Here is a 14843-nt window from a genome sequence, read left to right on the forward strand (position 1 = left end):
GCTGTACACTCAGAGAGGTGCAATGCTGCTAAAGTTCTCCCACACAGATGCTACGCTTTACAGTTCAAAGTTGTTCAAATCACTGACTGTGCAGGTGCCTCATACGATCCAAAAAACTACTAGACTCTACTGAATATGTGCCTTTTATCATGTGATGTAATAATGATGTCATCAATAAAAATAGTTTCACCCTATAAGTGCTTATAGAAATTCAAATTAGTGGCTTTTGATCCTGAATTTAAAGTCATGTCATTGAATAGGACTTCTGTGGAGAATTCAAAGCTGGCAGAAGGCTTCAGTCAGCAGTCTTATATGAAGGGGTATGTGGTGGCGGGTCCTCCGTCTGCTGGGGCTTTTAAGAAACACCTGTATAGACCGACCACTTTGCGCAAAGCGTATGATAATGGACTCCTGCCATTAATGGTGGTGCATGGCGGTGTACGCAACAACATATCATGGATGGGCCAAATCCAGAGGCTGGACTACTACTACTACCTGCCTCTGTTCTTTGATGGCTTACGTGAGACTGATCATCCATACGAGCTCTTTGCCCGCCAAGGGATCCATGACCTGTTGGAACATGGAGGCGACAAGATCCTGCCCATCATCCCCTGGCTCATCATCCCCATAAAGAAAGCCCTGAACACACGGGACCCTCGGGTGATCTGCACAACGCTTAAAGCCCTGCAGCATCTGATCATTTGTACAGACAAGGTGGGAAAAGCTCTGGTGCCATACTTCAAAAATATTCTCCCCATGTTCAACTACTATAAGAATAAGAACATCTGCATTGGTGATGCTATTGACTACAGCCAGAGGAAGGGACAGAACATTGGGGACCTGGTTCAGGAGACTCTGGAGAAGATGGAGCGTTACGGAGGAGAGGACGCCTTCATAAACATCAAACACGTGGTGCCCACCTACCAGTCCTGCATGACCAAGTAAGGTGGGTTACAGTTACCTTGGGTACAAGGTAGGTTCTACCTATTTAACATTCTAACTCTTAAAATATATAATTAATGTTAATATTTTAACTTTGACTAAGCATTTTTCACCCTGAATGCTGAATCAACAAAAGGGAAATGGAGTCAGTGATACTTAACTTTCAAATTCAGAGGGGGAGGAAATAATGAAGCTTTAGCAGCACTGGGACAGTGAGGTGTAAAACAAACGATTACGCCTCCATTCTCACTTGCATAATGTTATATATATAATATTAGAATATTAAATAAGGTAAACATGAATATATTGTACATCTTAAACTGGTTTCCACCACTAGGGGCAGGCACACAGCACAAACATGTGCCTTAGACCTGGAGAACCCTAATTATGCTTGCAGCTGAAACCTATTTTCAGACTTTACCCGGCAACAAGGAAGACTATTTTCTGATTGGCTGATAGGTTGCTAATTCAAGACAGCTGTATGACTGGACTACGCAGAGCAATCTGCCTTCACATCATCCATAGAACAAACAGCATTCCATGCTAACATCAAAAAACCTCAACTGTAATTTTAAGCTTCTTTACCAAGATAACCAGTCATCAGCTCGTCAGTCAGGGATTATTCTGGCTGTCTTAGACCTGGAGAACCCTGACTAATGTCACTGCTTAAACCCAAGTTTGTCCGACTATTACAACAAACATCTGCTGTAAAAAAAAAGGGTCTATTATGCCAGGTTTATTCAAGACATTACATACACATGTAGTATGAGTTAAACCCATTGACATGAGTGCAAAATCTGCATATAATCAAATGATCATCGTTGAGATTGGGACTAAACTGGTGGAAAGAAATAGCCCTCCTCTCTTCCACAGAGAACAGGTGAACAAATGTGGGAAATAAACAATTCCTGTGCGGTAACAGTTGACCTTGAACTTAGATTGAATACTTTCAAAGGTTTCCTTTATTGAGAAACCCTCTCACGTACTGTGAATAAACTTCAGCTTGGAGGTGGAAAAAGTCAGTCAGTCAGTCAGTCAGTCATTATCTACCACTATATCCTCCACCAGAGGGTCACGGGGGGTGCTGTGCCAATCTCAGCTACATCGGGCGATAGGCGGGGTACACCCTGGACAGTTCGTCAGTCCATCGCAGGGCCACACACAGATAGAGACAAACAACCAATCACTCTCACACTCACTCCAATGGTCAATTTAGAGTGTTCAATTTACCTAATCCCCACATTGCATGTTTTTGGACTGTGGGAAGAAGCCAGAGAACCTGGAGAGAATGGCAAAAGTAACAATGAAAATAAGATAGCCGCATAAAAAACTTTTGACAGAATTTCATTTATTAAACATTTGCATGGTTGTCTGTACATTATTATATTATTGACATGACTGTTCAGAGGGTGTTTGGGTGGTTATTGTTCAAATAAAGGACTCATTCTTATAAACCAAACAAATTGTTTTGTTTTTGTGTGATATAAGTGATAATTGAAGTGATTACCAGACCAAGCTCTTTCACTTCCATCTCATCTGAGACCTGTGCATGCATTCATCACATGTTCACATGTCCACAACCTTCACAGCCTTCACATTCTTCACAGCCTTCATAACCTTCACAACCTTTACAACCTTCACAGCATTCACAACCTTCACAGCATTCATTACATGTTCACAACCTTCACAGCCTTCACAACCTTTACAACCTTTACAACCTTCACAGCATTCAACCTTCACAGCCTTCACAACCTTTACAACCTTCACAACCTTACAGCCTTCACAACCTTCACAGCATTCACAACCTTTACAACCTTTCACAACCTTCACGGCCTTCACAACCTTTACAGCCTTCACATCCTTCACAACCTTCACAGCATTCACAACCTTCACAGCCTTCACAGCCTTCTACAACCTTCACAGCCTTCACAACCTCACAGCATTCATTACATGTTCACAACCTTCACAGCCTTCACAACCTTTTACAACCTTTACAACCTTCACAGCATTCACAACCTTCACAGCCTTCACAACCTTTTACAACCTTCACAACCTTTACAGCCTTCACAACCTTCACAGCATTCAGAACCTTTACAACCTTCACAACCTTCAATGCCTTCACAACCTTTACAGCTCACAACCTTCACAGCATTCACAACCTTCACAGCATTCTTCACAACCTTCACAGCCTTCACAACCTTCACAGCATTCACAACCTTACAACCACACATCCTTTCACAACCTTCACAGCATTCACAACCTTCACAGCCTTCACAACCTTCACAACCTTTCACAACCTTCACAGCCTTCACAGCCTTCACAACCTTTACATCCTTCACAACCTTCACAGCATTCACAACCTTACAACCTTCACAACCTTCACAACCTTACAACCTTCACAGCCTTCACAGCCTTCACAACCTTCACAACCTTTACAACCTTCACAACCTCCACAACTTTCACAGCCTTCACAACCTTCATAGCATTCACAACAGTTATCTTGCAGAATGAGTCTGCTAACAGGTGGAATGGAAAAATAGTGAAAATAACAGCTAAGCTGAGTGCAGGGCGAGAGTGTCTGCTCAAGATGGAGAACGAAATTGAAAAACTGACATACCAAAATCACTGGATGCTTGTCTCAGTTATGGTCTGAATTCTGACGAAATCTACAAATACAAGGCTGACCCAGAGGATGCCCATTTCTGCCTCACTCAAGAAATAGCCTTGCTTGAAGGGACCTGGCTCATCCAGTGGCAGCAAGAACTGCAAACAGCTGCTGGTGAATAATAGGAAACAGGACTGAGCTCAAAATACAGGGGTGTCTCAAGCTGTCATCCAAAGCTGCCACTGAGTTATTTCTTGCCAAAAAAGAAGCAAACTTTGGTCTCTTCCCCTTCCTCTGTGAGAAGCCTTAAAAAGAGATGCATGGACGTCTGGCATAGAGTGGGATAAGGAGCAATGAATGGATCTCCACAGATGAAATGACCTACAGACGACAGGAGGTGGTGAGCCAAGCCTTTACTGGTGCTGATAATGCAGTGTTTTCTGTTTATTTAGTTCATTTAAATATGAGAGTAGAGTGAGAGTGAAACTGCTCCTCTCAGCAGCTCCCAGGTTAGGTTGCTTATTAGCAGCAGATGCAACCTGAGCATGACCCTCAGGTGATCCAGTTATAAACTCCTCATGGCTTCTTCCATGTGCTTTTCATGCATTTTTAACATGTTTAGGTTCTGCATGAGAATTGCTCCATAAAACATAGAGATGAACAAGTAACTAAACAGGCAACAGAATCATAATACTGTTTAATCAAAATTTAACAGTATTTTTAAATTCAAGCTGCTTTTCACCATGTTGTATGAAATAATGGTCATGTGACCAAGTACAACCACCCTTGAGACAAAGAAGAAAAACAAAATATGTTATGAAATTATGTTATGTGCTGTTGTGCATTTCTGATGCACTGCTTAGCACTGATAACATTTAGGGACTATAGTCTGACATTGTCCTGTTGAAATTGCCAGTGTTGGAGTTTCTGGTAAAAGTTGTGAAAGGAGCCTCCGTCGCTGCAGTATAATCCTCTGCATCTCAAATCGAGCTGGAATGTTTCCACTGTCTTTGATTCCATCTCACATGAGAACTTGACAGCATTGCTGTGAGGGATGGCTTTGGCTCTGGTTAATACAGTTTCAGGTGTGATAAGTGTCAATGATTCCCAAGACCATTTGGCTATGTCCATCACAGGAGCTTTTTCTCATATCTTATCATATTTCTCACATCATAATACCACCTGAGGTTTTGATGTTCACAAATATTCTGTCGCAGTTTTCATCCTTGGAGCCTCTATGCACCAACATTTCCCCTGACTTCCTGAACCTTCTCACAATATTGTGAATTGTACATGGTGACAGACAGAACTTGGTGTCTTAGACCCGTCCCTGCTTGCAAAGGCTAAATCTTTGGTGGATGCTTATTTCTACACAATTTCCATATCCTCACCTGTTAGCAGTGAACCTTTCAGAACAGCATTATATAACTGATATTGCAGACTGTCCCAACTTTAGTGTGTTTTTTACACAAGTTTCATAAATATATATATATATATTTATAATTGGATTTGTCACAGATTTGAGTTTCCATCTTTAGGAGACTAATGCATAGGGTTAGGGTTATAAAGACTGTGCTTAGACACAGTTTTGATAATTATACTGGACACAAACGTGTTATGGAACCTGTGTGCACCATCTTGACTGTTGGGCAGTTACATTCATTACATACTTTAAATTTTAAAATGAAAGTTATGAGGTTCACAGTAACCCCAGTCTTTACTAATAACATAAACCACAACACACTGTTTGCAGTCTTCTGCTTCTTATTAAAACATGAAGCTCTGTGGCCCATTTTTATGGCACTCTACATAACATAATTGTGCCCTTAATTCAAATACTACCCACTACTACTATTGTTCATTGCAGTTTAAAGCAGGAAAGTGCTTTGCAAGCAGCTTTCATACTATTACTTTTGAATATAAAATTAAAGCGCTGCTGCAGTGCTTGCTTCTTATTATGTCGACACGGCAACAGCATGTATAAGCAGTGATAATAGTGTGTCCTTGTCTTATGTTAAATGTAAGACGTTATTTCTCTGTCCATCTCACGTTAACAGTGAGGTCAGTGATGAATTTCCAGAACAGGTTCAAGCCAAGAGTCAACTGAGGACCAATGGTCTATGAACCCTGCTATTTAACACACACAGACACACACACACACACACGCGCACACACCTGTCTGTCTCAGATCCTCGTATCTAGAGCTTTGGGTCAGGTGGGACTTAATTTGTCCTGGGAGATGAAGACATAAACTGGGCCTTGTCTTTGTGTCATAGAGAAGAAAGAGGAACACAAACGTCAGAGAGATTACGAGGATGAGCAGTGAATACAAACCAAGATTACAAGCACAGAAGCTGAATATAAGAGTGGATATGTAGTTAGAGGTAGACTTCACAATCCTCACAGAGACACTCAAGGAAGTGAAAGTGAAACAGAGAGTGAATGCAGCAGGAAGACCTGCTCGCTATTACTGAATCTGCAATTCTACATTTGGCAAACTTGGCAGATTGTGTTTTTGTGTGTGTTTGAGTGTGTGTGCGTCTTGGCGCTCTATCAGTGAGTGTGTGTCAGTGATGAGTCGCTCTGTCGTTACATCTTACAGTTACTCACAGCTTCATGTGATTTATGTCACGTCTTTCTTCATTAATAGTTCCACATGTTTGTTTCGCTCAGTGTTTGTTGAAGTTGTAAAATAATGTGACACAAATGTCACAGTTAAGCAGTTTCCACTCACCTGACTCCACCCACTCTACCTGCCAAGACACACCTCCTCATCAAGCCAACACGACTCACCTGTGATTACAGCTGCTCCTCATCTCCTGCAATCAGCCCTCCTTATAAACGCCAGCTCCTCACACACTCACTCCTTTGCCAGATTGATTCTTCAGTGTTTGTTTCAGGACTGAATTGTGAGCCCTGGACCTCAGCCTGGACCTCAGCCTGGACCTCAGCCTGGACCTCAGCCTGGACCTCAGCCTTCTGTCCCTGACCACGTCTGTGCCTCTGACGCTGTAATGATTCTCCATGTTGAGTAGGTCTCTCTGCAAACAGACACATGTGGAGCTCCTCACTGTGAGATCTGACCGCACTGATTGCTGCTAAAACCCAAACAGTGAGCAGTTTTCTCTGTGGGGTGATGATGTCACACATCCATCCAAATAATAAAAACACTCCCTTCCTAAACAGCATCATAAAATCTGCTGAAATTACAAGTTGAAAAACAATTCTTAAAATAATGGGAAATAAGTAAAAGCAAGTTCACAAAGTTTTAAGTAACAGAAATGATATAAAATACTAAATTAAGTATTTTGTTAATACTGCTGTTGGTTACAATGGAAAACTACACATATCATAGTATTAATATACTATATTATCCCTACATATTGTAATATGTCCTTTGAATGCTGAAAAACCTTGTTTCAAAACAAAACATGCAATAATGTGAAAATGTTCAAATCTAAAATGTTATCAGTAAAACAAACAGTCACTCCGCTCCATCCTTTCATTTGCCGGGTTACTAAAGTTACTTGGCTGCTTCATGGTTCCAGCACTGCCTCATAAAACCTTTACTGTCTCTTTAAAAGTAGTGGACATCATAATAAGATTTGATGGACAAGCTCTGTAGAGCTCCAGAATGACAAATATCAACTATATTAAGACATTATTTTATTTTTCTTTGAACTGCAAAAACATCTTAAGCTTTGAAAAATAACTCTTTAAAATTAAAGAAAAGAAAAAGCCTTGTTTGTGAGAGTTTCATTCACACTATAGTGAAGTTTATTATCCTGATGAGATCAGAAGGTTTTTTTATGAATGTTTTTATATTGAAAATAAAGCAATTCAATTATGATATCATTAGATTTCATGTCTGCAGAGCAAGTGCACGCTTTACTTACTTTGTGTGTATTTGGTCACAATGTGTGTCTGCATTGTATTTGTGAAAGTAATAAGATACTCTGCCACTGTTCATGCTCTCAGATCTGATAGCGACCGAGTTTGTTCTTAGTTGTGGTTTTGATTCGTCTGCTGTTTCAGACGCACGTCATTGATTTAGTCATAATCTGGTGAACTGTTTGGAAAGCAGTGCTGGTTTGAAGTCAGAGTTATTTGATTAGTGAGTCTCAGGACCAGATGACGCAGGTCTGCCCTGTGTCTCAGTCTAGCGCCTTTAAAACACGGATACTTGTTTGTCATGTATGCTTTGAGTGCGCAGCTTTCATACTAAAACTTAAAGGGGACATATTATGCAAAATCAACTTTTTAACTATTTCAATACTTATATTTGGGACTCTGGAGGCCCTACCAGTCGCCAAAGTGTGGAAAAAGAATACTCAGTCATGTTTTCGTGGTCCCCCTTAGTGTAAGTATAGACGATAAAACACGCAATGTTGAATTCCCTGCGCTTATGACGGCAGCATGCGCATTTCACCACGAATGTTACCGCCCCACCAGTAAGTTTACTTGGAGAGCTCCACCTTAGCTCCACCTTGTTCCTACGAGAGTGCAGGCGAGGGAGGAAGAGCGGTATTATGTCAACGCGGAGGGACAAGTGTGCTGTTGGTGGCTGCACAGCAAACGTGTGTTCGCACCACTTCACAGTTTATTCAGCTCGCCGCACACCGCTGGCTGTCCTTTAGTGTTTTTAACTGATTTACAGTTGGACAGTGTTCGGCTCGATCCTTATGTAGGACGTCTCTTCCTGTGACGGCACTCTCGCTGTTTTCTGCTCACGCTGCCATGTTGATATAGTCAGAACTAGTGGAGAGAGGGGGAGAGGAATAGAGCTGTAAAGCGCTGTAAAGAGGACAAATCAGAAACCCCCTGGAAGAAGTGGGTGTGTGTTTGCCTGTGTCTCATTTGCATATAAAGGGACCATGCACGAAAAACTGAGCGTTGTGAAAGGGTTTCGCAGGGTTATTGAACTACTATGATGTTTCATCCTTATGGTATTTTGACCAAAGCATGTCACTGACATGTTCATTAGGATCTTACAACAAATTATTCTGTAACTTTATTTTGGAGAATTTAAAATGTTGTAGACTAACGTGTTATTTGTATGGTTGTTTATTCCCTCACTTTCTGTCAATCCTAATAATACAGACTTATTCAATTCTAAATTGTATTTTAAACACAAGCAATTGCCATCACTTGTATTTAATAATTATCTATTAATCCTCTTCTTTCACACTTTCCACTAGAACATTTATACATATTATTATAGTTTTGTATTTATGTTTTAGAATAAAGTTTTATACGGTGGTGCTTTTCTACCAAAATTTCACTTCATACTACAAATATTCTGATTACATGCATTAGAATAACAATATACACAAAGAAGCTGCTATAAAAAGAAATTGATCCAGATGAATCAAAAACAGCTTTATTATTCTTTTACAGACAGTTATACGGACGAGTCTCAAGAGAGCAAACAAACTGATTACACATTTATTACATTTTGAACAAGGACATGCTGAGAAAAAAACTTGTTTTAAAACATGCTTCTTGTTTTAAAATAAAATTTGTCTTGTCAGATGAGACAGGGTTTGATTTTTCACTGCTAATAAAAACACCAGATTTGAAAAATCAAATCTCAATTCAACACTTGAATTACAACTAACACACACTTTGGAAAGCACTGATGTCTTTTGATAAGAGTTACAATCATTTACTTGTGCATTTTAAAGGTTTTACCTGCTGACTCGTGTCTCCAGGAGCTCTGAGGTGGATGGAGGTGAACTCTGAGGTGACGTGGGTCGTCTGCTCTCAGTCCACGTCCTGAAGACATCCTTCTCCTCTTTGATGCCATACAAGAAGAGTTGAAATCAGATTATGAACCAAAATACAGAGAACAAAGAAAACCAATGAGTCATTTATATTGATTTTAACATACTCTGTGGATCCATCACACCTTCTGTGGTCATTGTAGTCAGTACAATTCCAGCTTCATTCACCGCAGGACTGAAGCTAAAACGCTTCCTAGCAAACATCAGGACGTGGTTATGGAAACACTCAAACTCTGCAATGGACCTGTAAAACAAGGTTTATTCAAATCAATCGTCACCTATGTTATAATTCAAATAAACAGTTCAGAAATCAGAACATGAAAACAAACCACAACAGAACATGTGCTGCAGTAAAATAACGCAAACTATATTCTACTTTGAGCGCACATGTAAACTAATGTAACTAAATCATCACAACAGACAGTAAACGGAGGGTAAACGGAGGGTAAACGGACAGTAAAGTAAACGGGCAGTAAAGTAAACGGACAGTAAACGGACAGTAAAGTAAACGGGCAGTAAAAGTAAACGGAGAGTAAACGGAGAGTAAAGTAAACGGAGAGTAAACGGAAACGGAGAGTAAACGGAGAGTAAACAGACGGTAAACGGACAGTAAAGTAAACAGAGTAAACAGACAGTAAAGTGAACAGAGAGTAAACATACAGTAAACAGAGTAAATGGACAGTAAAGTAAATAGAGTAAACAGACAGTAAAGTGAACAGAGAGTAAACATACAGTAAAGTAAACGGACAGTAAAGTAAACAGAGTAAACAGACAGTAAGTAAACAGAGAGTAAACAGACAGTAAAGTGAACAGAGAGTAAACAGACAGTAAAGTGAACAGAGAGTAAACAGACAGTAAAGTAAACAGAGTAAACAGACAGTAAAGTAAACAGAGTAAAACAGACAGTAAAGTAAAACAGAGTAAACAGACAGTAAAGTAAACAGAACAGAGTAGTAAACATACAGTAAAGTAAACAGAGTAAACAGACAGTAAAGTAAACAGAGAGTAAAACAGACAGTAAAGTGAACAGAGAGTAAACAGACAGTAAAGTGAACAGAGAGTACAGACAGAGTAAACAGAAAACAGACAGTAAAGTGAAAGAGAGTAAACAGACAGTAAAGTGAACAGAGAGTAAACAGACAGTAAAGTAAAACAGAGTAAAATAGACAGTAAAGTGAACAGAGAGTAAACAGACAGTAAAGTAAACAGAGAGTAAACAGACAGTAAAGTGAACAGAGAGTAAACAGACAGTAAAGTAAACGGAGAGTAAACAGAGCAAACATAAACAGAGTAAACAGACAGTAAAAGTAAACAGACAGTAAACAACAGAGAGTAAACAGAGAGTAAAACAGACAGAGTAAACAGAGAAAAACAGACAGTAAAGTAAACAGAGAGTAAACAGACAGTAAAGTAAAGAGAGTAAACAGACAGTAAAGTAAACAGAGAGTAAACAGACAGTAAAGTAAACAGAGAGTAAAACAGACAGTAAAGTAAACAGAGTAAACAGACAGTAAAGTAAACAGAGAGTAAACAGACAGTAAAGTAAACAGAGAGTAAACAGACAGTAAAGTAAACAGAGAGTAAACAGACAGTAAAGTAAACAGAGAGTAAACAGACAGTAAAGTAAACAGAGAGTAAACAGACACCACCGTCTGTGAAGCCTGGTCTGATCATTACGAAGCAGACAAGCTAATAACAAGCCGTCAACTTCCGCGCCACTTCCGGTCTACCCTTCACAGTAATACTTCAAAATAGGTATGAAAAACAATATCTCTCAAGCTCTACTAAGAGCTGCTATAACAAAAATACGTTACAGTAGATTTAAGGTAAAAAAGAAATAAAGTTATACAAACATAACGAGTAATTCACCTGTCGAGGAAAAAAGTGATATCGCGTTAGCTTTTCTCACTCAGGACGAGCCGGAAGTCGTGTGCTGGTTTCTTCTTCTTCTCCTATTAAATCCATCAGACTGTACAACAAGAGGCTAAACGCTGCCCTCTACAGTTCAAAGTCCTGAACCACAGTTCAGGACTTTGTCCCTCTTCTTCTTCTGTCTTCTTTTCTGAGGTTTTATGGCGGTTGACAAACATCTGGTACAGAGAGTGGATGGAGATGTTGATCTCTGTGACCTCATAACCTCTCCTCCCTTTGATATCTCTGACATTGTGTTATAACATTGTCTCCTCCTGCCCACAGTGATCACATCTGCCTTTATTGTGTTTATTGATTCTGAATAGTGTGTTGTTTAATGCTGTTTGACCAAATCTGACCCTTGATATGATTCCCCCCCACCTTTCTTTGGATTCTGAAAAACCACTTTCCTTACTTTCCTCTCCTCCCATTGCTTGTGTCATCTCTCCTTTAGTTTTTGTTTCATGATGCTCTTCATTGTATTGCTAAGTCTATATTAGTGTGTCCTGTAACCATGTAATGTATGCTGGTATCCATAAAACTGTAACTGTGAGTCTCCTGTCCCTCCAAGTCTGACTCTTGATTTAAGCTTTATTTCCACCAAAACATCTAAACAAAATTACACCTATCACCTATATTATTTTGATTTGTACAGAAATAAGATCATTATCATTATTTATGCAACAGTAGTTTAACAATAAGAAGAGTTTCTTAACACTGCTCTTTAATCTACAAACAAAAAAATTCAATAATATGCAAAGACTTCTATGAAGTGAGAGCTATAGCATGACATGACAATGTTCAGAATAAATAACTCAGTTTAGAGTTGCTTCATTCACAAACAAATCGTTTGGGTGAATGAAATGATTCACTTCCTGAAACGATTTGTTCATGAGACGAGGTTTTCTTCTGTGGTAAAGACAACACAGAGAGCAAAGAAACAGGAGCATGCTGGGATTGTAAGGATTCTTACGATGTGGTGTCAACAAAAGGAAACTGGGTGTTGTGATTACTTCCTGTTCTGTTCGTGCTGAATTCTGCTGAATTCATGCGTCTCTGCTGTGTCAGTGCTGTGTATCCACTCTGACCACAGCCGGCTTAACTGAAATACAATTTCACTGACAAACGGACCATCGATGCTAAAAGGTTCCTCTCTGCCTCTTTAAGATGTGAACTGTGTCTGCAGTTCACAGTGTAACCAGTGTAGAGAGGGGAGGGAAATTCTCTAAAGGCTCTTTTCTTGTGTTGGCTGCTCACCACTCATGCAGAGCTGGAGTCACACTTAGAAAGGTGGTGGTTCACCCTGATGCCCTGAATCTCCTCTTCTCGTGCCATGTGATCTCAACTATAACGTCAAACACAGACATTATAAGAGTTCAGGTCAGTTCAGTATAAACATCATCACCTACACGGTTAAGAGACCAAGGAATGATCTGTAAGAGCAGCAGGCATGATGATGGCACAGCTGAGGCGGGACCAGGTTTTCTGTCTGCAGTCTGGGTTCATCCATCAGGCCCTGAGAGTGGATCAGCTGCTTCAAGGCGTGTTGAGAGGCTGGATGAGGCTCTGCATGTTCGTCATCTAAAATCTGCTTTTCTGTGCAGTTAAAGAATAAAAACTCCCTGTGACGATGCGATGAGACACTATGTGTTTCAGTAAAGGAGACTTTCATAGAGACAAGAGCTTGCAGATGAAGGACATTATTTCTCCATGTCTGGACAACTGTAAACTGAGGAATCCATCAGGTATGAAGGCAGGGACATTAGAGAGGATGACCTTGGTGCCAGGTTGGGAAAGTAGCAGCACCTGTATGAACCTCAGATCCAGGAACATGACACGGCACTGTTCATCCGAGCGGCCGGTGCAACGTCGGGTTAGAGATTTGAAAGTGGAAGAGTTTAAGCACGATGGATCAGAGACACTAAAGTGACTGTGATAGTGAACCTGGTCTGTGTGTGCCCTCAGCAGGGAATTACCAAAGTATTTGACGTATTCCATCTAGAAAGGGATGGAAAATCAATAGGAAGTGGATAATATACAGCAGCTCATAAAAGGCTTTGTTTCTCCTATGAAGCAGAAAATAAATTCCACAGATGAGATGAAAATATCTTACATAAAAATACTGAAAACTTTATGAGAGGAGGGACATGATGGGGAGAGGAGAATAAGTGAGGAGGAGACCGAAAGCAGAATGGTAAATATTCATTTATAATCTCTCTGTGATGTTCCTCACAGTCTCTAAGATCTGCAGATCAGCTCCTCTTAGGCGGAGGCTTCGGGGAGGTCGCGCATTCTCTCTTTCGGTTCCTTTTTTTTGGCTTTTAACCCAGATGTAGTTCTATTTTATGTCTTAGTTTTTGATTTTATATCTTGTGTTCAGCGCTTTACTTCACCCTGTGGTTTAAAAATAAATTGGATTGGATAGTGTCAGAATGCTCTCGTCCCGTCAGCTGACCTGATAGAGCAACCACGCTTTATTTGACTCATTTATTGGGAAAGCTTATTAATGCAATTAAGTCCCTGCAAAATAGAAAATCCCCAAAAGCCTGATGGGTCCCTGAGTGAATTCTTAAAAGCAGCTTCCTCCTTGCTCGCAGAAGAAAGACGGCCGCCCGCAGATGATCAAACAGGTTTTATTAAAGGCTGTCGTTCCTTTTTTAACATTAATATTCTTTATGGTCCCATTATACATATATGTATGTATGTATGTGTGTGTGTATATGTGTATATATGTATATATATATATATATATATATACATACACACACACACAGTATACATCAATGAAAAGACCAACTTTGAGCTTAATGTAAACTGTCCTGGCTTCAGGGGCTGAGAACATTGCTTTTGAGCTGGTTGCTTCTCAGGAGGTCCAGTGAAAACCCTGTGCTGCTGACCTGAGTTAATCTGAGCCAGACTGAGTCGGGATACATGACAGCTTGGTGCAGTCTTAAAGAGGAGAGATGGCTGTAGAAAGACAATGGATGGACTGTGGAGCCCATAAAATCCATTGCTTCCTATTACAAAAAACTAAGATCCTTCTCGATGTCCCTCATGTCTTTTCTTGGCAGCAAACCAACAACTGATAAATAGAGATGCCACCAATATGCACTTAGATCAGTTCATTTGAAACACTGCTGTGGACTTAAGTTATGGCCTCTGTCTGTTTGTGTTCCACACTCCAAACCTTTGCATCTCTCTGCTAATAACCACAGTTAAAAGATGTCGCTGCTTCAACATGAACTCAGACCATGAGGAATATTATATCTGTTCAAAATAAAAAGAAAGGAGGGTGAGCGGTGACACAGTTATAGGATGAAACTGTGGCAGATTGTTTGTGTTTTGTTAATGTTGTTATGAAAAGTTACAAGTTTACATCATCTGCATCATTCAATACCAACTTCATTTTAGGACGTCCCATTCTGTTTCAACTTTGATTATTAATGGAAATGATGTTGTGTATCTTTACATAAATGACTAAAACCTGGTTTTTAAACACATATAATCATGTCGGTCTCTGGTTTGTGTGGATTTTTGTTCTCCCTGTGTGTGGTTTTCTCCAGGTTCTCTAGTTTAAAAGGTTGATTGGACTCTAAATTGCC

General features: G+C 40.0%; 1 protein-coding gene and 2 long non-coding RNA genes across 4 annotated transcripts; 2 read left to right on the forward strand and 1 right to left on the reverse strand.

The window, feature by feature from the left end:
- The first annotated feature begins 246 nt into the window (after positions 1-246).
- On the forward strand, positions 247-945 carry LOC122778748 (parkin coregulated gene protein homolog). Its single transcript, XM_044040845.1, has one exon. It carries the CDS (start codon positions 247-249, stop codon positions 943-945), a length of 699 nt encoding a protein of 232 aa, XP_043896780.1.
- Positions 946-3186: 2241 nt separating this feature from the next.
- Positions 3187-9828, reverse strand: LOC122778116. 2 transcript variants are annotated; one of them, XR_006361395.1, is made up of 4 exons: positions 9438-9828; positions 9239-9341; positions 3240-6588; positions 3187-3202 (listed from the first exon to the last, which is right to left on the reverse strand). It is a non-coding gene; the product is annotated as an uncharacterized LOC122778116 (long non-coding RNA). The 2 variants fall into 2 exon arrangements; XR_006361396.1 differs by having other exon boundaries at positions 3190-5810; positions 6341-6588.
- LOC122778118 lies at positions 6516-9405 on the forward strand. Its single transcript, XR_006361397.1, has 2 exons — positions 6516-6578; positions 9232-9405. It is a non-coding gene; the product is annotated as an uncharacterized LOC122778118 (long non-coding RNA).
- Positions 9829-14843: the final 5015 nt, after the last annotated feature.

This window comes from Solea senegalensis, linkage group LG12 (assembly GCF_019176455.1).
Source record: "Solea senegalensis isolate Sse05_10M linkage group LG12, IFAPA_SoseM_1, whole genome shotgun sequence".
NCBI classification, from domain to species: Eukaryota; Metazoa; Chordata; class Actinopteri; order Pleuronectiformes; family Soleidae; genus Solea; species Solea senegalensis.